Raw genomic sequence first — 23,267 nt, forward strand, 5'->3', positions numbered from 1 at the left:
TCATTGTGTGCATAACACATTATTCTGATCAGATTGAACCTGGCTTTATTCTCACTTTCTTCAATCTTCCTGACCCAGGTTATTCAACAGCTTCAGTTAGATTCACTTTTCCTAAGGAAACATTCACAATGCTCTGTTTAAAGGGGAAAAGAAGGTATTTGGTATTTTATGTCAGCTTTAGAAAGTAATTATTATTTTAGACCCACAGAAACCCACTGTTCAAAAAGTAACTGTGGCTCTTGTTTCTTCTTCATTAGGTTATGAAAACATAAAGGTGGCAGCCAATGTTTTGGAAAGCAGAAAGCCATGGGAAGCCTCCCAGCCAGAATGGGAGCACAACAAGGGAAAATTTCTTTATGATCTGGAAGACAAATACTTTAGCAAACACGATATGACGTTGATTAAATCAGAACGATCTCTGGAAAGCGTCGCAGAGAACACATTCTTGCAGAATCTAGATCCTTCTGTCACCCCATCACAATGGAAAGGTGATGCAATGGGGAATGAGAAGCCAGCCACAAACTATTATTATCCAGAAAGAGTTAAAGATCAAATAGAAAAACCTCAAGCACTGTCTAGTCCTGTTGATGCTTATTTCTCCATGATGGGTAAGAAAGATGTACCTTCTCCTCATGGCTCTGCCACTGAGAAAAGCACTAACTTAGACCCCAGGGGCCATGAACATAGAAGAAAATCACTCCCTTCTCTCCAAGATGGAGAAGCCACAACCGGAGAGTATGCGACAAATTTAGCTGAATCTGTGCTGCAGGATGCATTTATTAGACTGTCTCAGTCTCAGCCTGTACTGCCACAGGAGTCTGCAGTGCACGTTCCTATAGGAAGGCCTGTACTTTCCAGTGGCTGTTCCACGAAAGACATCGTAGCTCCTCGCTCGTGGAATGAGCTTCCCAAAATTGTCATTGTGCAGAGTCCAGATGGAGGCGACGCCACTTCCGAGCCAGGTAACACCTCCTGGCTAGAGATGGAAGACTCCGGAGAGAGCTCAGACCTCCCATCTGGAGAGAAGGCCAGCAGACACCCTCAGAGTGCTCTAGAAGTAGCATTAGCTTGTGCAGCCACTGTGATTGGAACCATCTCCAGTCCACAGGCCACAGAAAGACTCACGATGGAGCAAGAATCCCTGGGATCAAGCTGTTTGCTGACAGGCAGTGAGCAACTGCAAGCTCACTCATCTCCTGGACTCCAGGAACCCTCCATCCCTGAGTATTCCTTCCCATCGGCTCTCTGTGGCATGACACAGGTGGCCAGTGCCATTGCTGTCTGTGGCCTGGGTGAAAGAGAAGAGGGGGCATGCTCTGTGACCCCTGGTGGCTTCTTGCCCACAGCTGGAGCTTCTGAAGCAACAGGGAAGAGTATGGAGCTGGGAAAGGAAGCCATTGCTAAGGTTCTGCTCAGGGAGGCCGCTCTGGTGTTAGCGAGGCCCGAGGCCTATGGCAGCATGGGAGACCTCCTGGAATCTGTGAACAGGAGAATCAGAGCAACTGCTTCTGAGCCTCAGACTCTGCGCTCAGAAAACCTCCTTGGAAATGAACTGGCACAGACCCTGTCCAATATTATCCTAAAGTATTCCTTCGATGATGCTCACCAGAAAAATAAAATGAACCACTCCAGCAACAGCAGCCATCCCTCTGAAACTCTGGATACCTTGATGGAAAGTACAACTCAACTGCTCCACGATGTAATGTGCTTCACGGTCCAGAAGATGAGCCATCTTGTACAGCACGGTCAATGTCCCACGGTCTTCACTAAGCAAAGCATCAGATGTAGGGAGACAGAACCCCTGGGCTGCCAACCATTTGATCAAGTCACTGGTCAAGCCTGGACAAAAGCCACCGAAGGCAGTGGCAGCGACCATCCCCTGAGCAGTATACACAGCAGCAATCCTGTCTTCCACGATCCTGCGGATGACCTGCATTCAAAGCAGGACAAGAGTAAAGCAAGACGCGGACTGTGCCAGAGCCCCACACTGCACTCCGGACTGTCCTGTAGTCACAGACTCCTGGATGCTTCAACGGCTAAGACACCCTCCAAAGAAATGGATCTGAAAGCGCTCGTGGCAGAGGATGCTCAGAACCTTGGTAGGATACCCGGTGTCAGTGAAAATGAATGTGGAGCTTCTTCTTCTTTGGAAGCAGAGCAGGCACCCACAGAGAGAAGGAGGAGAGGCGGCTCACAGGATACAGAAGGCAGCAGCGTCGACTCAAACGCCTTACCTCCAACCAACGAGGTGCAGGTGCACGTGTCCATGTCAGGAGACGACCCGGGGTTTGCGGCTCAGCCCGGGCTCCAGGCCCAGCATGCAGACCTCTACTGCATTGCAGACTTTGCGGACGAATTGGCGGAGACGGTGGTCTCCATGGCGACAGAAATCGCAGCGATCTGCCTGGACAACTCCAACGGGAAGCAGCCCTGGTTCTGTGCCTGGAAGAGGGGGACCGAGTTCCTGGTGACGCCGAATGCATCCTGCCGACCCTTGAAGCGGAAAAAGGACAGCCAGGGCGGTGGGAGCGCGGTGAGGAAACACAAACCGCCCCGGCTCAGTGAGATCAAGCGGAAGACCGACGAGCACCCCGAGCTCAAAGAGAAGCTGATGAACCGGGTCATGGACGAGTCTGTCAACCTGGAGGACGTCCCCGACGCCGTGAATAGCTTTGCCAACGAAGTGGCCGCCAAGATCATGAACCTGACCGAGTTCTCCCCGGTGGATGGCGCACCGTGGCAGGCGCAGGCCGGCTGCAGGAACCGGCTGCTGGGCGGGGACCGGTGGAACCGGCTGAAAACCTCCAGCTGCGAGAGCATTCCAGAAGAAGACTCCGAGGCCCGGGCCTACGTCCACAGCCTGGGGTTCACCAATACCTTAAGCCAGCCGGTGAGCAGAGCCAGCTCGGTCTCCAAGCAGTCCAGCTGCGAGAGCATCACCGATGAGTTTTCCAGGTTCATGGTGAACCAGATGGAGAACGAAGGGCGAGGGTTCGAGCTGCTGCTGGATTACTACGCGGGCAAGAATGCCAGCAGCATCCTGAGCTCGGCCATGCACCAGGCCTGCAGGAAAAGCGACCACCTGAGCGTGCGGCCCAGCTGCCCCTCCAAGCAGTCCAGCACGGAGAGCATCACCGAGGAGTTCTACCGCTACATGCTCCGGGACCTGGAGCGGGAAGGCAGGGACGCCGCCTCCTCCAGACGGAGCAGCCAGGACTGGAGCTCGGGTTTGCTGGCCCCTTCCCTCCGATCCCCGCTCTGCTACCGGCAGTCGTCCGTGCCGGATAGCAGGTCCCCGGGCAGCAGGTTGACAGTGAACGCGCCCATCAAAGCCAACTCCTTGGATGGCTTCGCCCAGAACGGCCCACAAGACATCCTAAGCGTCCAGCCCGTCGGCAGCACGGCCTCCTCCGAGCTCTGCAAGTCCGACTCGTGCTTGTACCGCAGAGGGGGCGGCGACCAGATCACCAACATGCTCATTCACGAGACGTGGGCCAGCTCCATCGAGGCGCTCATGCGGAAGAACAAGATCATCGTGGGCGCTCCCCGCGCCCCCGACGCGGGAGCTGTGTCCGGAGGCTCGCTCTTGCAAGTGGAGAAGGGTGCCAACAGAGCGGACCCCAGCAGAGCGCACCCCAGCAGGCCGGCTCTGCACGGCCAGGACTCTGTGGATTACCCCAGGAAGGACCCTGGGACCGAAAGCCAACCTTCCCCAGGGGCATTTCCAAGCAGAATGGCTCCTCTGGCCAAGAGAGAGGGTTTTCATCCCCAAAGAGAAAGGTCCTCCTGCCACGATGCCGGCCCTCGCAGCCACAGCCAGCAGACGCTAGGCTCCAGGGATGTGCCTTTGATTCAGATCGAAACGGACCAGAGAGAAGACTGTGCTGGGGAGCTCGACCCTTTCCTATCCAAATGTGCCCCGCTGGAGGAAAGCAAAGAGCATCTGGAAGAGCAAAAAGGCCCAGATGTGGACAGAGGTGAAGACACAGCCACAAAGCCCTGCCAAGCTCACAGGTAAGTGAATCCCCGCTTAAAGTGGACGGGTGACAGGCCGCTGTAGCTGGCATCCGAATTCGTATTTATTCTAAATCTCAGACTTGAGATGTAAGGACTTTATTGGCTGCACGAACTCGATTCCACAAATCAACAACACCTCTGAGTTCATAGGAGTAAATGACTTTTTAAATTCCAGAAGGAATTGAACTCGTTTATATAGCAGAGAAAATACAGTAGCATTCTCCCCAGTAAAATTAATACCCTGTAGTTTGCTTACTTTTGAAATTTATTCATGGTGATTTTCAAGCAAAAAAAAAAAAAAAACAAACGATTATTCACCTGGAAATTTTTAGATGTGAATAAATGTAAATAAATTCCTATTGGAATTTGGGGTTAAATACTTGCACATAATTTCTCTGGAGTTTTTCATAGCTGTTTCTTCCCTGCCATTTTATTAGTACCAAGTAGTTGTAGATGGGGGCTCCATGCATACATGGACCTTCATCTGACTCCCTCCCTCCCTCCCTCTCCTGCCTAATTCTGCATCCCAAACCAATTTCACCAAACTTTATTGTTCCGTTTTGACTGTATTCATCTTCAGTTCCCTTTCTGTTCAACCTCTCCCCTCACACTAGTACTGTTACTCTAGGAAGCTGTTTTACATTTCTCTTATTCTTTTTGTGTGTGTATGCTAATTGTTCAAATGGGTTTTACTTCTGTGTTTCACTCGTGCATATACAGAATTTTAATCAGATTAATGGTCTCCTTTACTTTTACATTACAGTTACATTGCCTAAGATACTATATCCATGAGTTCTAGCTCCTACCACATGTAGTATAACTACTGCAGTGCGGTTGTCAGGCCATACTGAGAGGTATTGTGAATTGGATAGTTCTTTTCCAGAACATCAGAGTGCAAATAAGTGATGATGCATTTTGAAGTTGAGGCAAGGTAGTTATGTATTTCTTTTACAACTTCTCCTTGGTATACTCATATAAGGTCATTATATCATTCTTACTCTATTAGGGTTTTTTTGTTTTATTTTTTCTATTGTAAAGGTGACATACAAAGAGGTTTCAGTTACATAAGTCAGGCTATGAGTACATTTCTTTTTGAACAGTATGGTTAGTAATACGTAGTTAATGTTGACCAAAACAGGAAAATGTAAATAAAAATTTAAACTATTGGCTTTAGACAGATAAATTTCAGAGACATGTGCCAATTGCTCATTATTTGCAGTCTGTAACTTTTAAATTTTTAATTCAGTATTTTAACTTAATAATAAATCAGTAGATTTAATAATAAATAAAATTAAAATTTAATAATAAATAAATAAAATTAAACATTTAAGTACTGGAATTAACCAACTGAACTTGGCCAACATCCAATTTCACTGTCTCTATTAAGTCCTGGATGCATTTCCACTTCTAGCAAGGAAGTAGAGAGAACCCATCTTTACAGGTGCTAATCATCACCATTGATGGAATCATGGTAGAAATAGTCAGGGCATAGTCCATATAGACGTGAGAACTTCCTGCTTCAGAGACGAAACACATAAAAATGCACAAAGAAGCAAGCATGCAAACTTAAAGGAAAAAAGAACAAGCAAACCACAAAGCCAAATCCAATGAGGTAGACTCTGCTGACCAAAAAGACAAGATTTTATATGTCGGTCATTGTTCAGCTATAAACAATATTCACCAAAGACCAGCCCAGTGAGTCGGGGGAGTTACAGTGTTTTAAAAGTGATCAAAGATGGAAAGAAACAAAAAGATGTCGAATGTGTAATTACTTACTGTTAGGTTTTTAAAAAGAGGTAGCCGAGTAAGAACAGCACCACGCATGTAGTATTCAGGTAAGGGGTAGGTTTATTCAGTAGACCTGCTGGGACCAGGTAAGGTTGGCACTCCACGTGGCTGGGAAAGGCTTAGGAAAGAGAGAGAACTGAGAAAGAGAGAGAGGAAAGAGAGAGAAAAGAGCTTGAGAAGAGCTAGACAAGAGCAGAGAGAGCTAGAAAAGAGCAGGAAGAAAGCTAGAAAAGAGAAGGGAGCTGGGAAAGAGAAGAGAAGGAAAAGCTGAGAGCTAGAAAAGAGCAGTGAGTGAGCATCTGGGCCTGGGCTAGGCCTTATCCAGGGGATAGGCAGAGAAGGGTGTGGCCACATCAAATTCAGATGTGACCTCAGCGGATGCAGATGTGACCTCTTCCAGGTGTCCCAGTTGCCTAGGTAATGCAGGTACTAGGTGGAGACTTGGCTGCAAGGAGGGTGGAGTCTGCTAGCCATCCAGGAGCGGACCTTACACTTACACATTCTAATAATACATACATTTAGCATCTTAAGGCAGTTGCCTTAGCTTGAAATACAAGCAAATGGAAAATACTGATCATGAACTCCAGTACCCTACTTGAAGTCTGCTTAAACACAGAGATCATTACCCAGATACTGTCTTAGTCTAAGATGGTCACCAAGCTAGAAAATATTTGTGAATGAGCAGTTTAACAAGATTCATCATTGTAGTCAAAAATCAAATAGTGATTTTCATTAAGTTGAATAAATTACATTGCACAGTTTTGAAGTAAATGTCACTGATATTTTGCTTGGACTATGTGTAATGTAGAGGAGCTCAGTTTTGTTTTGTTTTTTAATCTATGTGAATAAAGCCTCCAATTGACTTAGATTGTGCTCCTTGTAATGCTCTAAAACACATGATCTCAACTCAAAGATGTAAACATTCATTTTTCCCCCAATGAAATAAAAAGTATGTTGAAGTATTCACCTTAGAAATCAAAGCACTGGCTCTGTTTGCAAAATTTAGAGATTACATGTAGGATATATTTTTCTTTGCGGAGCAATAGAAAGAATTGTCACCCAGTAGGAACTGCATTAACAGAAGCTGAGTTCTGTCACATCGAGCCAGTCTCTACTTCACTTATATGTGGAAGTAATGACTATCTTAAGAGAATTTTTAACTCTGTGACTCAGTCACGTTAAGGAATCAATACATGTTTATGGTTATCTTTAAGGTGTGTTGTTGTTGGAAGTTGAGCTATGTGGTAGTCTCTACTACAGAAAAATTTCTTTTTCCTGGCTAAAACCTGTCATGAACAATGTGAGAATTTTATTAAGACAGGAGAATTTCCAGAATTTACCAGGAAGAAGATTAATCATAGTTAGATTACATTTTCTCAGCCAGGGGTGGCATTCAATTTGTCAAAATAAACACAGAACTCAGTTCTCCATAGAATAGTTCTACCCACTCACACAGAAGAACAAAGCAGGTGACTTAGGCATTCAGTTCTATTGGACATGGGGAGGTGTTGAAGACATTTTTAAGCTACCACCTGAAGGATATTCTCATAATTTTTAAATTTCATTAATACCTTGAAATAAAAATTACTTTCTTACCTTTTTATTTGATAAGATTAATGTTCAGATTTATCACTGAAGTCATTCCTAAATAAATATATATTGTACATTTGGTAATTTAGGCCATCATATTTTTCAAGAGAGAAGGATTATTCCCCAATTATAGAGATTTTTAAGTAATTTAGGACAACCCTCTTCTTAATTCTGAGAAAATGGTACCCTAACACAATATATCCTTAACTTAGGCTCCTCTCAGACTACTGAAGAACAAGCATTTAACTTTTCAAGAGTTGAGTGTTCAAGGAGTAAACAACAAACTGTGAATCATGAGCTTTCACACATCATACTTGCTGACATAGCTGATGTTTTAGAATCATATTTCAACTTGTGTATTAATTTATATTTTCTTTCATAAAACATTTCTACAACAAAACTTGAGTGTCCCCTCTGTAATATCCACTGTCACTGAGGTTGCAAATACAGAAAAAAGTAGAGGGACTTAGTGCCTGGATCCAAGATGGGATTTACCAAAAACACATATGGAAAACTATTACAAACTATTTATTAGTTTTAATATAAATGGTTATCATAAATTTATTATTATGAAAGAAAAAATTCTGGAGTGACATCATAGAGAAGTAGCTGGCAAGGTGAGCAAAGTTTTGAGTTGGATGCTGGTATTTTAAAATACATGTATAGAGAAAGAAAGAGCTGCCTCTCCACCTTGGGAAGAGCTCAGGTTGACTTTCATTTCATCATTACAAGGTTCTAGCCTGAAAATTTCTCCTATCATAAATCCTAGAAACCTAGAATCTGAAATCTAGAAGTCCTGGGATAAATATAATCAACATCTTTTGTTGCTGAGCTGAAAGTAACAGTAATAATTATAATAATAAAAATCTCTGAAGCAGAAAAAAGGTGAAAACAAAATGGTAAAGTAAATCTTACTCTATGCCCAACCCTGAGGCACTTACCCATTTTAGTAGCTACTAGTTTACCTCCTTAAGGATGGTAGAAATGGGGAAATGAGACTGTGGGATTACAAATGGTGAAGACAGGGAACTTGAAACAAATCTTTAGGTCCAAAAAAGGTCATGTTCATCCATGAGCTCAGCAAGACATTCACTAACCAGATGAAGGAGCTGAAGAATTCTCTCTCCTTGACTTAAAATGAATGACAGACCTACATGTTAAATGGAAAACTATAATATTCCTACAAGATAGGACAAAATTCAGGTGAATTTAGGAATGATGATAGCTTCTTAGATACATGACCAAAGGCATAATTTATGAAAGATGTACTGATAAGTTACATTTTTTGAAGCTCTGCAAAAGTCATCATCAAGAAGATGAGAAGCAAGCCAAAAACTAGAGCAAAAACATATTTCTTTTAAAAATATATACAATAAAGGACAATTATCCAAAACATAAAAAACTATTACATACCAACACAAAGAAAGGAATAACATGTCCTTAAATATCAACAGACAATTTATGAAAGATACTTAGATGAACAAATAATCAGTATTAAAACATGCATAGCATTATGTCATTAATAAATTGCAGATTTAAACAAGGAGCAACCACTAAAGATCTATTGGAGAAACCAAAACTCAAAACACAGACAACACCAAACATTAGTTTCATTCTTTTCTTAAAATTTTTGTCGGTCATGGGGCAAGAAGTTAAGGCCTGGGCTCTGTCCCTGAATTCTTTTGCTCAAGGCTAGTGCTCTACCACTCTGAGACATAGCTCACTTCTGGTTATTGAAGAGTTAATTGTAGATAAGAGTCTCATGGGGACTGTTCTGCCCAGATCTCAGATCTCAGATCTCAGCCTCCTGAGTAGCTAGGATTACAGGCATGAGCCACCAGTGCCCCACTTAGTTTTGTTCATGATTGCTGGGAATGCAAAATGGAACAGCTACGTTGGAAGACAGTTTGGCAACCCCTAGTAAAATTAAACATATTTATCACGCTATCAAACAATCATGATCCTTAGAATTAGGCCAATTGAAGTAAAAAAACAAAAAACAAAACCTGTGCATAAATCTTTACAGCAGCTTTATTTCTGATTACAAAAACATGGAAGCAAGCAAGTAGTTGTTTTTCAATAAGTGAGAAGAAAACGTATCATGGTACACCCAAACAATGGGATATTGCTCAGTACTGAAAAGAAAAAGAGCTGTCAAGCCATTAAAAGAGCTAAAGGAAGCTTAAAATATGCATATGAAGAATAGCCCATCATAAGCTGGACGCCAGTGGCTCACGCCTGTAATCCTAGCTACTCAGGAAGCTGAGATCTGAGGATCACGGTTCAAAGCCAGCCCGGGCAGGAAAGTCCATGAGACTCTTATCTCCAGTAAGCCCCTAGAAAACAGGAAGTGGCGCTGTGACTCAAGCAGTAGAGCACTCGCCTTGAGCTGAAGAGTGCAGGGACAGCGCCCAGGCCCAGAGTTCAAGCCCTAAACCTACCAAAAAAAAAAAAAAAAAAAGTCATCATAAAAGGCTACAAACTGAATGATCCCAACAATATGACATTTGTGACAAAGATAAACAATAGAGACTATTAAAAGATCAATGGTACCAAAGGTTTATAAAGGTGCGATGAAGAGGCAGAGCTCCAAGGATTTGCAGGACAATTAAACTATATAATCTCATGCAATGATTATGCAATCTATCATTGCTGTGGTTTGAGTGTGTCCCCTGAAAACTGGGTTGAAATTTCACTCCCCAGTGTAACAGCACTGGGGAGCTCTATCCAGAGGTTTTAGGTCCACAGCCCTTAGTACTCTAATATAAGAGCACAAACCAGATTAAATTAGTGTGCATTTGTCAAAACACATGTAGAGCTCTGAGGCTGAATACAGCATGTTCTGTGGACACTGTATGGTAAGGATGTGTCAAAGTAGCTTCATTGAAAGTAGCAATGTATCAGTCTATTGCAAGAGGTTAAGCTAAAGGGATGAAGTATATGTTTGGGAGAAAGATGGATATATGGTAACTCTAAATGTTTTCCACTCAACTTTGCTATAAGTCTAAATCTAAAACTTGTTATTATTTTTCAAATGAAGGCTTTGAAAATTTTGAAAACAAGAGAATGCTCAGAAAAACCCTGATGTATAATCTATAAAGATAAAACAAAAATTAGTGTTCATACAAGACCACTCATTAAAAGAAAAGAATACTGATGGAAATTTTAATTTATGGAGGAAAGAAATGCCACAAGTTGCAAGTAGTAGAAGCTAATATAAAACACCCACTTCATTTGTTCATTTGTTTTTTCAGTGCCGGGGATCATATCTTTTACATTTCCAGCTCCTAACATTGCACAGGCTAAGCAAGCATTCTACCACAAACCACACACCAGTCCTTTAAAAGACACTGTCTGTTTAAAATAGAAAAAAAGTTGTTTTATGACACATGGGGGAATATATATATATATATATATATATATATATGTGCACAAAAAGAATATTTTTATAAATGTTTTCCATTATATTGGAATCTGCAAAAATAGGTAGGTTTTTTTTAAGTTAAAAGATAATAGACTTTTTAAGTTAAAGATGAATTTCCTAATCCTGATTAAACTTTAAAAAGATAAAACAAAAAGTTGTGAGGGTAAGTAAACATTGGACATGGAATGCTAAAAATTGCTCAATTATTTAGGAGAAGTGCAGAAATAGAAAAAGAAACCAAGAACAGATGGAACAAATATAAAATGACTATCAAGATAATATATTTAAGTAAAACCTTATATACTTCAGTTTAAAGGCAGAACTTGTTAGATTGGAGATAAATGCAAAATCTTGGTATAACAGCTTATAAGAAATGTATTTCAAATATAAAAATACAAGTAGCTCAAAAGTAAAAGCATGGAAAAGAACTCTGAAAAACAGCTGTGTTAATGTCAGTCTAAGTAGTCTTCAGGACAAAAAATGCTATCAAGATAAATAAGGATATTTATTTTAAAAACTTTGTTGTTAAATGGGTCAACTCATCAAGAAAACATAGCAATTTTAAATGTGTAGCCATGTGATTAATATAGACCCAAAGTATATAAAAATAAACCTAGAAAGGAAAACATACAAACACAAAATTATGATTGGAAATTCAAGCTTCTCTCAGTAACTGACAGAATCATAGAAAATGAATATAGGTATGCAAGACATGAGCAACCTTCACAATGACCCTGATCTAACACTTCATCCACAACAGCAAAATATTTATTTTTCAAGTGCACTTGAAACATTTTCCAAGATGCCCCTTATGGGTACAAACAAATATAAATGAATCTAAAATAATTGTAACCCTATAGAATATGTTCTTTGGACAGAATGAAATTAAATACTGAAAGTGAAATAATAAAATGAGGTCTGGAAAATCCTCCAAATTATTTAGAAATTATCTTTAGATAATTTAAATTTAATTTCTAAATTATCTTTCTAAATTATAATTTAGAAATTACCTTTAAATTATCTACAACTGGTCAAGGATCGTCACATGGGAAATTAAAACAAATATTGAATGAAAATGACAACATTTGTGAGCTAAAATTTTGCAGAAGGAAATGCATACATATTTTTAAATATTTAAATGTTTCTGTGAAAAGAAGATGCTCTACCTACAGCAGCTCCCCCAAAATAAGCAAACTAAACCCAAAGTAATACAAAGAAGGAAATAATAACAGTGAGAGCAGAGGTCAATAATTATAATTATAAAAGACAGAATACAGAAACCAAGTATTTTCATACAAGATGGATGAATATGTACTATTTATGCATTACAAATTGAAGCAAAATGAAATTCCATTTATGTTCCTTTTCATTTCAAAGAACTGAGAAAGAAACTAAATATCATATGACATTATAAAGTGGACTTTGACTTTAGCTGTATATTTATTTTTATTGTCACCTACCAATGCCAAGTGAATTCTGTCTCCCACTGAGTAATGATTTAAAATTACTTCTTAAAATAAACATACTTGGGCTGTATAAAGTAAATCGACGTAAGGAAATCTCGGTGCTATTCTGGTACAGGTGGAGCACAGGCGTGTATGAGTGAGGAAAAGAGTTTGGTCAGATATGGAATTAGGGCTTGGTAATCTAGATTCCTGCCAGCTCAGGTTTTGTGACTAGATTTCAGTGGCATGAGACTCTTTAAAGCCCAGAATAGAAACCCTGATCAGAAACAGAGCCATCTGCATGCATCTGCAGAACACATCTGAGCATTATTCCAAAATATATGGGCATAGCTAAACATTTCTCTCAAAAGAAAATGAAAACTAGTATTTTGGAATTTCTAGTGATGTACCATGGGTCATGAGTTTTACTGTAAGTAGAGCATGACATTGAAGTAAAATAAAGTTTACTAGCAGACTTATTTTTTATCCTGGACCTTGTTATATGTCAGTCACTGGGATTTAACTCCTTTTGTAGCAAGAACTGCTCAAAAATGAATTTTGCTGATAATAGGAGGCTCTAAGCTCCTAAGGAATTGACCCAAGCAATTATTCTTAAGTAGACAAACAAGTTTGTGTCAAAGCCTTCTCCTTTACCCTTGTACTTGGTTCATTAACACTTTATATGCAGTGTGTTCCCATCTGGCATTAGTGAAGGACAATTTCATTTGAATTTAAATAGACACCATCTTCTCTGCACCCATTGTTCCTCAACATTTTAGGAAGGGAAATCTAGTTTATTAAGTAGCAAAGCACACTAAAGCCAGCCACACCTCAATAGCATGGCTATCCAGACTATTTCTGAAGGAATGCTGAATGCAAAAAAAAAAAATCTGATTTTAAATTTACCTATCAATAAGGACACTTAATTTTTAATCATATCCCACAGAGCACATATTTGGAACTCTACTCTCTAGGCTATAACTTTTTTAAAAATGTTTAAAGTATGACTAACTAATCTCAGACAGAGGACAACAGAGTTAATTCTAAGGTTGAGAAAAATCATAACCTCTCTGCCAGCCAATATGCTTACTTTAAGTGAAAGAAGAGAAGCATCTCCAGTTATATTCACAGACAACTCTGAGATGGAGAATTATGGGTAAATAAGTTGTAAAGGACCTAAGATTGACCAACAATATATATTTTGGAACACTAATTAATCAGCAATGTAAGGAAAGTTTAGAAAGAAGAGATGTCCCTTGTTTAAGCAAGGAGCAACTACGTAATGCCTCAAACATGAAAACTCAAAGTCTAAAGTTTGATCCCAACTCTCATTGCAGCTTTAGCTAAAGACTTTACCTCACATCTATAGAAAAATCTGTGAGATTCTTTCTGAATCTAAATTCCTAAAAATTTAGAAGGACTGAAACTGATCATTTTAATCATGATAATTTTATTAAGATAATTTTGAAACATAGATATGTTTGAATACATAGTAAAACTAAAAATTCATAATAATTCAAGAGACAAGGAGAAATCAAAAGACTGAAAGGCTGATTTTAAAGATACTCATGTCAGTGAGATTAAGAAACACAGGAAGAACACCAGAAGGTAACCAGAATTCAATTGACATGTACTGATTCAAAAATGTGACCAGGGTAGATTGTAGAAGTTCAGAAGACTAGCTGAAAAAGGAACTCCAGGACCCAGAGGAAGGTTCTTGACAAAGATCTAGATTTAGACACTGTTTATGTAGCTAAGAGTAAATGAGATACTGTGGGGATAGACAAAAAAGTCAACAGTGCATCCTTCAGAACTGGGCTGGCACATGTGGTTCAAGCCTATAATTCCAGCTACTCAGGAAGCTGAGATCTGAGGATCACAGTTCATAGCCAGCCCTGGCAAGAAAAACCATAAGACTCTTATTTCCAACTAACTAATAAAAAAGTCAGAAGTAGAGCTGTGGCTCAACTGGTAGAGCACTTGCCTTGAGCAAAATAGGTCAGGGACTGAGCCCTGAGTTCAAGCCCCAGGACCAGTTAAACACACACAAAAAAGAAGTATCCATAATGATACTCAAAAGAGATGGCAGGCAAGTACTGCTAGTGAGGCAAAAGTCATAGAAGGCCCCGAAGGAGAAGTTTCAAAGACAAAAGCCTGTCAGATTAAGGGCTAAATGTTATGGAGAACTACTTGACCAAACAAGGCATAAAGTCATACAAATGGCACTGACATAGTTTCGGGGGGAATGACACGTGGCAGATGACAGGAAGTGCAAACACATTTAGAAGAATTTGTTGGAAAGTGACTTGGGAAAGCCCAAGAACCTGAGTATGTATGTTTCCCCTAGTATGGTGCACATACCACTTGCATAAGAATCATGCAGATTCCTGGGCCTCGCTCCAGATCCAATGAATCATTAATCACTGGACAGAATGTTTTGTGTAATCTCTATATTAAATACCATCCTCCCACAACAATTCTTGTGTATTTGGGCCAAAGTGTTGCAACTTTGAGGGTAGGGGGTGGTAATAGAGGAAGTGAGTGGGAAAAGATCAATTGAAGAGATGGAGAGTAATCTCGGGAAGGAAGAATGGGAGCTGGGCACCAAAGAGAAGAACAATCTACAGAGAGACATCACATGTGCCCCACCATATCCTGCACACTGTAGCAGAGACCCAGCCTCAACAGTACCCAGGATAGTCTCTCAAATGTCTGTGTTGTGCTGCTTCTCTTGATATCTATCTACAGTGACAACCTTGAAGACATACAGGAAGTCTCAACAGAAGCCAAGGGCCCTGATGAGTTCCCCAACCCTCCCAGCAGCAGTGAGGAGAGTACAGGAAGCTGGTCTCAGCTAGCCAATGAGGAGGAGAACCAAGATGACACAAGTAGCTTTCTGCAGCTCAGCGAGAGATCCTTGAGGTACCTGCTTTTCCTTCCCTAAGCAATTGGTCACAAGAAAGCTTCTGAAAATGCGTTTGATGTTTCTAATAGAGAGAGAGTGGAAAAAAGCAAAACAGGAAAACTTCTAAGGTCTCTCCTTGGTCAAAAGTTGTGCTAAAACTAAGTAGCCATCTGTGACTTTGATTACCTTGGCCAGAGTTAAGAGTTAACTCTCTCCCCCTCCCTGAAAGCCCCTACTAGTGCATTCAGTGATAAGAACTGTGATGTTTTAATGAAGATTGCTGCTGCACATGGTGTGTTTGAACTTTCTTTCTGGTTCATTTGTATTTCAGATGCAACACAGGCTGGGTTTACACGAGGCAAGTGTTTCCACACTGTGTTGTGTTGTTTGGCTTGACTGTTTTTCCTCCTAATATCCCCTGCCCTCTGTGTTGTTTCTGGGAAAACTAGAGAGGAATTTAGGAAAAGATAAGTCTTGGAAGGACTTGAGAAAAATCAGGAGACATGAATGAACTAAAAGCTATTCCTCTGTAAGAAAGAACTTTCTTTGTTTCTTACTCGACACTTGGCCAAACCCAAAGACTGTCCAAAGAGGCTGTTTGGGAAATTGGTTTCTCCAGATATATGTTGAGCTCTTTCAAAGTTTTATTCCTGGCAAATTTAGACTCTTTAGACCTGCGAAGACCTCACCATGTTAAATCATCTCCCTAAAATTTCAAAAATCACAGGGAAGAGACAAAAGAACTAAGAGAACTCAAATCTTTGGAATCGTGGAAGTTTGTTGTTTAATCATTTCCAGTGGAATCTGAGTCATCAAGTTTCCATCTGTGACTCGATTGGGTTACCCACTTGAAAGTTCAGATGAGAATTTAAAATAGAGGGATTTGGTTACTCCTGGTATTTATGAAGAACTTTGTCCCATCACATGACAAACTAAGGAGTCACACTTTCAAAACCTTGCTTGGAAGAGATATGGTAGGGTATAGAGGAGGTGTGAGTTTGGCAAACAAATTGGATACATTCAGTTTCACAAGTACAGGCAGAGCCTAAAAATTGGCTCAACTTTAGTATGTTACAGTGACTAAAGTTCCAGGCTTACAACCAGACCATATGATCAGTTGCACAACCTACAAAAATGATGCAATATGCAATTCTCTTTCTCTATGATACATAAGGCATCCGATGTCACTTCTTCTCAAAGGTTGTTAAATAAAGGAGCCATTAAACTTTGATACTACCTATTTTTACTTGCAAATCCTATTGTCCTATAAGAAAACAGCAAGTCAAGGTTATATCCTATGAAATCCTTTGTAAGGTCCTTGAAAAATCTCTGGAAAGACAAAGGGACCCCTAGTTTCAATCCAAGTCCAAAAAGCAGGCAGATGAGCATTCTGGAATCTTCCCAAGTCAACCTTTCTGTGGCACCTTCCTCTTGATTGTCCTATCCAGTTGAAGGAAATCTCTCAATAAAGAATGAATAGCTCCTCACTAAGTAGAATGAGGAATAGAAGAGAAATGTTCATCATTACTCACTTGGTAGGATCCCACATGATACAACCTCATTTCAGAAGTTGTGGTACTTCTGAAATTATAAAAATTATTATTATTGACATGAGATTAATAATTACTATTATTGTTAGTATTAGCTTGAGCCTATTAGGCTTTTGCCCTGTGTTTTCTCCTAATTTGGCCCAGTACCAATGCAGGAATCCTAGACGTGATGCAATGTACTCCCCAGGAACAAAGGAAGGATCTTGATAATGATGCCACCATGCATACCAGGGGTGGAGACGGGCATTAATATGTAAACTTTTGCTTTGTCAGCAATGGCAACAGTAGTGCCACTAGCAGTCTTGGCATTATGGACCTGGACATTTATCAGGAAAGCATACCAGCTTCTCCCATGATTAAGTAAGTAGCCATCAGATGCAGTGATTGTGAGACCACTACTCAACTCCATCCAGCAATCCATTGTAATCACTCAGATTGTGCCCAACCACTGATCCATTGTGTCTGTGCAGCTGTGGTTCCATATCACTGGAGCAAGGATTCAGACCTAGAATGGGCCCTCCCTAACACCACTGGCTTTCCTGGATTTGAATCCATTCTCCTGAAATAATTATTTTGGCTAAAGCTCATCAGTATAATCGGAAGCCTTATGACCTTTTACCTACTGGGACATATAGAAGCCAAAATTCCATTTCAGTTGTACTGTGTCAACCAAGGTGAACCATTAAACAGTCTTCACTCTAGACCAGTGTTGCTTCAATCAGATCAAATGTGGGTGGCTTTCCTTTGCTTGTGGACACTTGGGTTTATCACTACTAAGTGTGTCTAAAACTAAATGAGTGCTATGATGAAACAATCTCATTCCCACTCAGTGACTCTGCTCCCCACAATATAGAGACTTCAAATATCCATAGGAAACAATGTACTTAGAACACCATAATATGCACTGCATAAAATATACCATAGAAAATTGGAAGGGTTACACAAAAGCAAGACTACATCTGGGATTTGTGATTACTCTGGAAATCTAAGTGAATTGAAACATTTTTTGGTGGTGGGTCTTGAACTCTGGGCCTGGATGCTGTCCCTCAGCTCTTCAGCTCAAGGCTAGTGCTCTACCACTTGAGCCACAGTGCCACTTCCGGTTTACTGGTGGTCTATTGGAGATAAGAGTCTCACGGACTTTCCTGCTCAGGCTGGCTTTGAACCTCAATCCTCAGATCTCAGCCTTCTGAGTAGCTAGGATTACAGGCATGAGCCATTGGCACCCAGCTGAAACTATTTTTGACCATAAGGACTTAGCTTATTATTTGAAGATTTCTAAAATTTTTGGGGAAAAAAAACAGACCAACAAGAATAAGATTGCAACTTCCTTTTGAAATATTTCTATGAAAGCAGTTTTATTTAGCCATTTAATTCAATGAATTCTTCAATGATCAGAGATTCTAACTAACCATGCTTAGTTGCTTCCTTGAATAGCTACTTTTTCCATCTTCCCTTAGGACAAAGCCAAGATCAGCATCTCCCACACCCAGCACTGCAGAGTTCTAAAATAACAGGAAGTAAATCTATTAAATGTCATGTCCTTATACCAGATGCATAGAGATCAAGCAGAAATCTAGATCCTTAAGAAATGAGTGTTTCTGCAAGTACAGTAACAGAATGAACAATAGAATGGCTGTATTCTTTCTCTCAATATCAGTTAAATTCATCATCATCAGTGGAATCCATTGATTCAGTAGAATTTATCAGTCACATAGTGGTAGCAACAGAGACTATATGGTAATTCTCTCATGCCATCAAAAGACACATTTTACAAGCCTAATCCTAAGTTTCTAAAAGTTAAAAATATATAGGAGTTTCATGGGCTCACCCACATGATCACTTCCTGTCATCTTTTTTATTTTTGTCCATTGTGGGGCTTGAACTCTGGGCCTGGGCGCTGTCCCTCAGCTCTTCAGCTCAAGGTGAGCACTCTACCACTTGAGCCACAGCACCACTTTTGGTTTTCTGGTGGTTTATTGGAGATAAGAGTCTCCAGGACTTTCCTGCCCAGGCTGGCTTTGAACTGCAATCCTCAGATCTCAGCCCCCTGAGTAGCTAGGATTACAGGTATGAGCCACTGGCACCCAGCTTCCTGTCATCTTTTGTAACATAGCCCCTCATTTTTAAAGCATCACCGAGTCTTCTCACTAGGTATCAGGCCCTATGATAAGCAAAGACCTTTTGAAAATACCTCCAGTCAAATACTACCATTGCTAATGAAATAGTCACAACCTCATTTTAAAACACTTCTGGCCTACCATTCTTCTCCATAAGAAAAGAATAGAAAGTAAAAATGTCAGTTCATTGAAATATTTTGCTGTAAAATTTAATATCTTAACTTATCTCAGTCTAAAGGCTGATATTTTCCTATTTGGAAAAGAAAATATATTACTCTCACAACGCAGAAAAAAATTCCATTATGACAATATGGAAACATATAATTCATTAAAAGACAAGTAAGGTACATGAGAAGGATCTCATTACCCAAGTTATCTCATTATCCCCAAGTCAGATCTAGTTATCCGAAATCTTGTCTGAAAGGTACAACCTTGTAAGGTTTCTGGAAGGAAGGTAGAAAAGAAGAGAAAGATGCATCTGAGTTTCCCATACCAATCCTCATATAAATTGAGGTTATCTGGAACTTCCCTTTGGTAAACAGGAATATTTATTTATTGAAGACCCAGTAGCCATAGGTAACATCCACATTATTCTTTATCAGCCATACTTTGCTCCATGAGAACTGAATCTAGAATGAATTCCAGAAGATTTTAGACCCATCATCTCATCTATTTGCAGTTTATTCTTCCTAACCATTCCCAACCATATTCTGTTGTTTTCTCCCAAAGCGAATTAGTAGAAGAAAAGGAGATTCCTAAAGGCCAGTCAGACAGCATAAAGGGTAAGCCACCTTCCCATATAATCTTAACCCCCATTGCTTGAGGTCCCCTTTGGAAAGCAGAGTAAGGCTGTGGTTGTGTCTGCCCAGAACACGCCTTGGGACTGCCAGGGAGGACAGCCAGCCACCAGAGGAGCCTGCTGGTGATCAACTTTGACCTGGAGCCCGAGTGTCCTGACGCTGAGCTTCGTGCCACTCTGCAGTGGATAGCTGCCTCCGAACTGGGAATCCCCACCATCTACTTTAAGAAATCTCAGGAAAGCAGAATTGAAAAGGTACCATGTCCCATGCTTGAGAAGGATAGCTATGAAGTTTGATGGTTTTTACCCATGTTGTAAATTCAGTAACTGCCCACTTCATCCATGTACATTTAAAATGTTTGACCTGGACTTTTCTTTTAGTATTATTATCATTTTTAATTATGTAGTTGTACAAAGCATTTCAATTCCACAAATGAAGTCATGAGTACAATGTATCTTGATCCATGTCACCCTTTCCGTGGTTCTCCTCCCTCATTCCCCAGCCCATACCTCAGGTTGTGTAGTTCAATTGGTCTTTTAGTTCAATTGATCTTGACATTTCTTGACCTAAAAATAGTGTCAGGAACCCCAAAATCTTCCACTATGAATACAGTCATGATCACTGATTCTTTGATCTTCAGTTTGTTTCAACCAGTTGATGATGATGAGTAATGTAAATTGAGAAGATGGTAACGTTTTCAAGGTTATTTTGAAAGTCAACTTGTTATTTTTTTTATAACCTTGCTCTAAGACCAGACTCTTGGTAACAAACATTTGAAACAAATGTAGGCAAAAATGAGCTGAGAGCAACAGAAATTAAGTTGAAGCCACACTGATATTTAATATAGGCAGTATCTTTCTCATTATCATTCTCTACCTTACAGATACACAATACTGAATAACAGATCTTTACCCATCATCAAAATTAATCACAATAATCAACCTGCTTTTACATCTCTAACATCTACCATTAACAGTGGTAACCACTAAGATTAATGAGTGAAACATTGGACAGTGTGTTCAGATTCAAGTTCCCATAATTTGAAATTATTCTACTCCTAAATTATTAAACTAACAATTATGTTTTATATTAGTTTCCTATTGCTGTTTAGCAAACTGATGCAAATTTTTCAGCTTTGAACCACACTAGCTCTGCAGTTCAGAAGTTGGAATGAGTCTGACTCTAATTTCTGGTCATATGTTAGTAGACAGAAATCTAGTCAATCTTGTCAGATTCTTTTCGGAAAAGTTCCATACAAGAAAAAGTGTCCAAGCTCATTTAGGATGGTTGCCCTCACTCAGCTCTTTGCAGCTGTGGGACTGAGATGACCATTTCCTTGCTCTGTTAGTAGAGTCACACTTAGCTCCTGGAAGCAGCCCTTGTTCCTGGTCACATGACTTCTTCCTGTTCACATGTCAGTGTTCCTGGTCACCTGTCTCCTTCCTGGTAACATGACTCCTTCCTGTTCCGATGCTGTCAACTTCTGTGTGCTGTCTACTACTACTAGGCTTTTGACAGGCTTATGTGATTAGATCATGCTACCCTGACAATCATCCTCTTGATTATCTCAAATTTAATGCTCAAATCTCTTTTGCTGTGTAAGACAGCATCTTAAGGACGAGCTATCTCAAAGGATTCATAGCCCCCGGGATGGGAGAGACGTTAAGAACTATTTTAAAAGCCTCTCCACCCCATCCACATGTACTTTCTTAGGTCTTATTCTCACCAGAAGCTTCTAGTTACCTATCATACTAGTTTCCTTACAGCCCCATGAGAAGAGCAAAATGGTACGATTTTCCCTTTTGTACTAATGAATAAATCAGGCCTCAGAGAGGCTGATACGTGGAGGATTCCTCTAGTAGTCACAGCTGGAGCCTAGTCTCCAGGCCCTGCCAAACACTTCTCAGTAGTCCTTTACTAAAAAGTACCTTCTCTGTCAAATGTCCTTAGGGTTAAAATCTGGATATTTTAAATGTGAAATGACAACCTAACTATCAGCGCCAAAATCAAGTCATGTGAAATGACATGAGTATTACTATTTGGCCAACATACATGGCAATCAGAATAGCTTCCCATTTGGAACGATTAGTGGATCTCATTCAATTTCCTATGCCCTGTCCCACTTCAAACTCTCCTTTCAAACAATGGTTTATACTTCTTTTCTGGCCCAGATCTATCCACTATTCTTCCCAGTGAAATTTAGGTATCTGTCTCATTTGTCCTGAATTTGTATGAAGCTGCTGTGTAGGTCGTTATCTACCTCCAATCTGCCACCCAGAATCCCAGGGTGAATGGAAGAATGGAAGAACATAATCATATTTGATCTTTCCTTGTACTGTACTCTAAGCCATAGGGAGGAGAACAGGAGCATGCTCAGGAGAGTGTTTTGAGTCAATAGAAAAATGAAAATTCAGTTAATTTCCAAATCTAGTCTTTCCATGAATATAAGGGTGATGCAATGCATTTTAGTTGGCATACTTATTTATGGAACAGATTTTAATTCAATGTCCCTTTTTGAACAAAGCATCATTTCATGATCCTATACATTTAGGAAAGATCCAGTGGGTATAAATGTAAAGGAATGCTTTGCTAATGCCAAGATTATGCAAATCATACCCTGGCAAGACATTTGTTTATCTCTACCTGGTTTTCAATTCTAAAGGGCATTGTTTTCATTTCTTATAACTATGTTTCTCAGAGAATAAATGTCATTACCATTATCAAGAAAAACACTAAGTGATCTTTCATTCAATTCAAAATAATGCAGTTTTAGCTACTAAAACTGCCTTTTTTTTCTTTTGTCACTCATGAGGCTCAAACTCAGGGCCTAGGTGCTGTGCCTTGTGCTCAAGCCACAGTGCCACCTCTAGTTTTCTGGTGATTATTGAGAGAAGAGTCTCATGGACTTTCCTGCCTTGAGCTGGCATCTAACCATGATCCTCTGACTTCAGCCTTCTGAATCACTAAGATTCCTGGCCTGAGCCACTTATGCCCAGCTAAAACTCTCTATTTTAAGTCAATTAGGGCTCTCTTAGAAATGAGTACCTCATTTCATTTTATGTGGCTGAGTTTGTTTATTAAAGAAAACTCTTGAGTGACAATTGACATTATTTCATCAACAGTGATTTTTGAGGCCTGATTCGGTTCAGTTTTTAATTAGATGATTAATTAAGCAACCATCTTCAAGAGAGGTGAAAGAGAGAGAAAGGATAGGTTGTGTAACAGCAGCAGCATCTCATTAGCTCCCTATCTGCTTAGAGAAGGTTTGGTGAAACCCTAAATACACACTAAGTCATGTCTCATTGTCTCTGAAGTTATTGAACCACCTCCACAGATGAACATTTTAAGTCCTTATTTGTGTGAAGCCTGATCTCGTTTTGTTTTGTTTTTTGGATATTCATTGAGATTAACATGTTTCCCTCTCTAGTGTGTTCTCAGTTTCTAACCTTCCTACCTTGTGGAAAAACCAGGAAAATATATGTTAAAGGGAAAGAGGATGGCATGAATGAATACTAAAGCAGTCATCTTTCCCATTACTGCATATAAATGTGACCTTGGAGTTGGAAGACATTTAAGACATCTTAGAGTGAATTCCAGCCTTAGTTCAACCCAAAGGCAAATCACAAAT

At 40.2% G+C, this 23,267-nt stretch overlaps 1 protein-coding gene across 7 annotated transcripts in view; it reads left to right on the forward strand.

Annotated features, from left to right (window-relative positions):
* Sphkap (SPHK1 interactor, AKAP domain containing) overlaps window positions 1-23,267 on the forward strand; it is a 134,805-nt gene that overhangs the window by 106,054 nt on the left and 5,484 nt on the right. For 4 of the 7 annotated variants that reach the window (XM_070015437.1, XM_070015443.1, XM_070015440.1 and 1 more), the window contains 6 exons: window positions 258-4,014; window positions 15,013-15,186; window positions 15,501-15,527; window positions 16,993-17,079; window positions 19,569-19,621; window positions 19,709-19,893. In XM_070015437.1, the coding sequence (XP_069871538.1) occupies window positions 258-4,014; window positions 15,013-15,186; window positions 15,501-15,527; window positions 16,993-17,079; window positions 19,569-19,621; window positions 19,709-19,893 (4,283 nt within the window). The remainder of the gene's footprint in view (window positions 1-257; window positions 4,015-15,012; window positions 15,187-15,500; window positions 15,528-16,992; window positions 17,080-19,568; window positions 19,622-19,708; window positions 19,894-23,267) is intronic. The other 3 variants (XM_070015450.1, XM_070015439.1, XM_070015457.1) reach the window with 3 other exon arrangements.

The sequence above is a fragment of the Dipodomys merriami genome, unplaced genomic scaffold (assembly GCF_024711535.1).
Source record: "Dipodomys merriami isolate MVZ:Mamm:240054 unplaced genomic scaffold, mDipMer1.0.p SCAF_1, whole genome shotgun sequence".
Lineage (NCBI taxonomy): Eukaryota > Metazoa > Chordata > Mammalia > Rodentia > Heteromyidae > Dipodomys > Dipodomys merriami.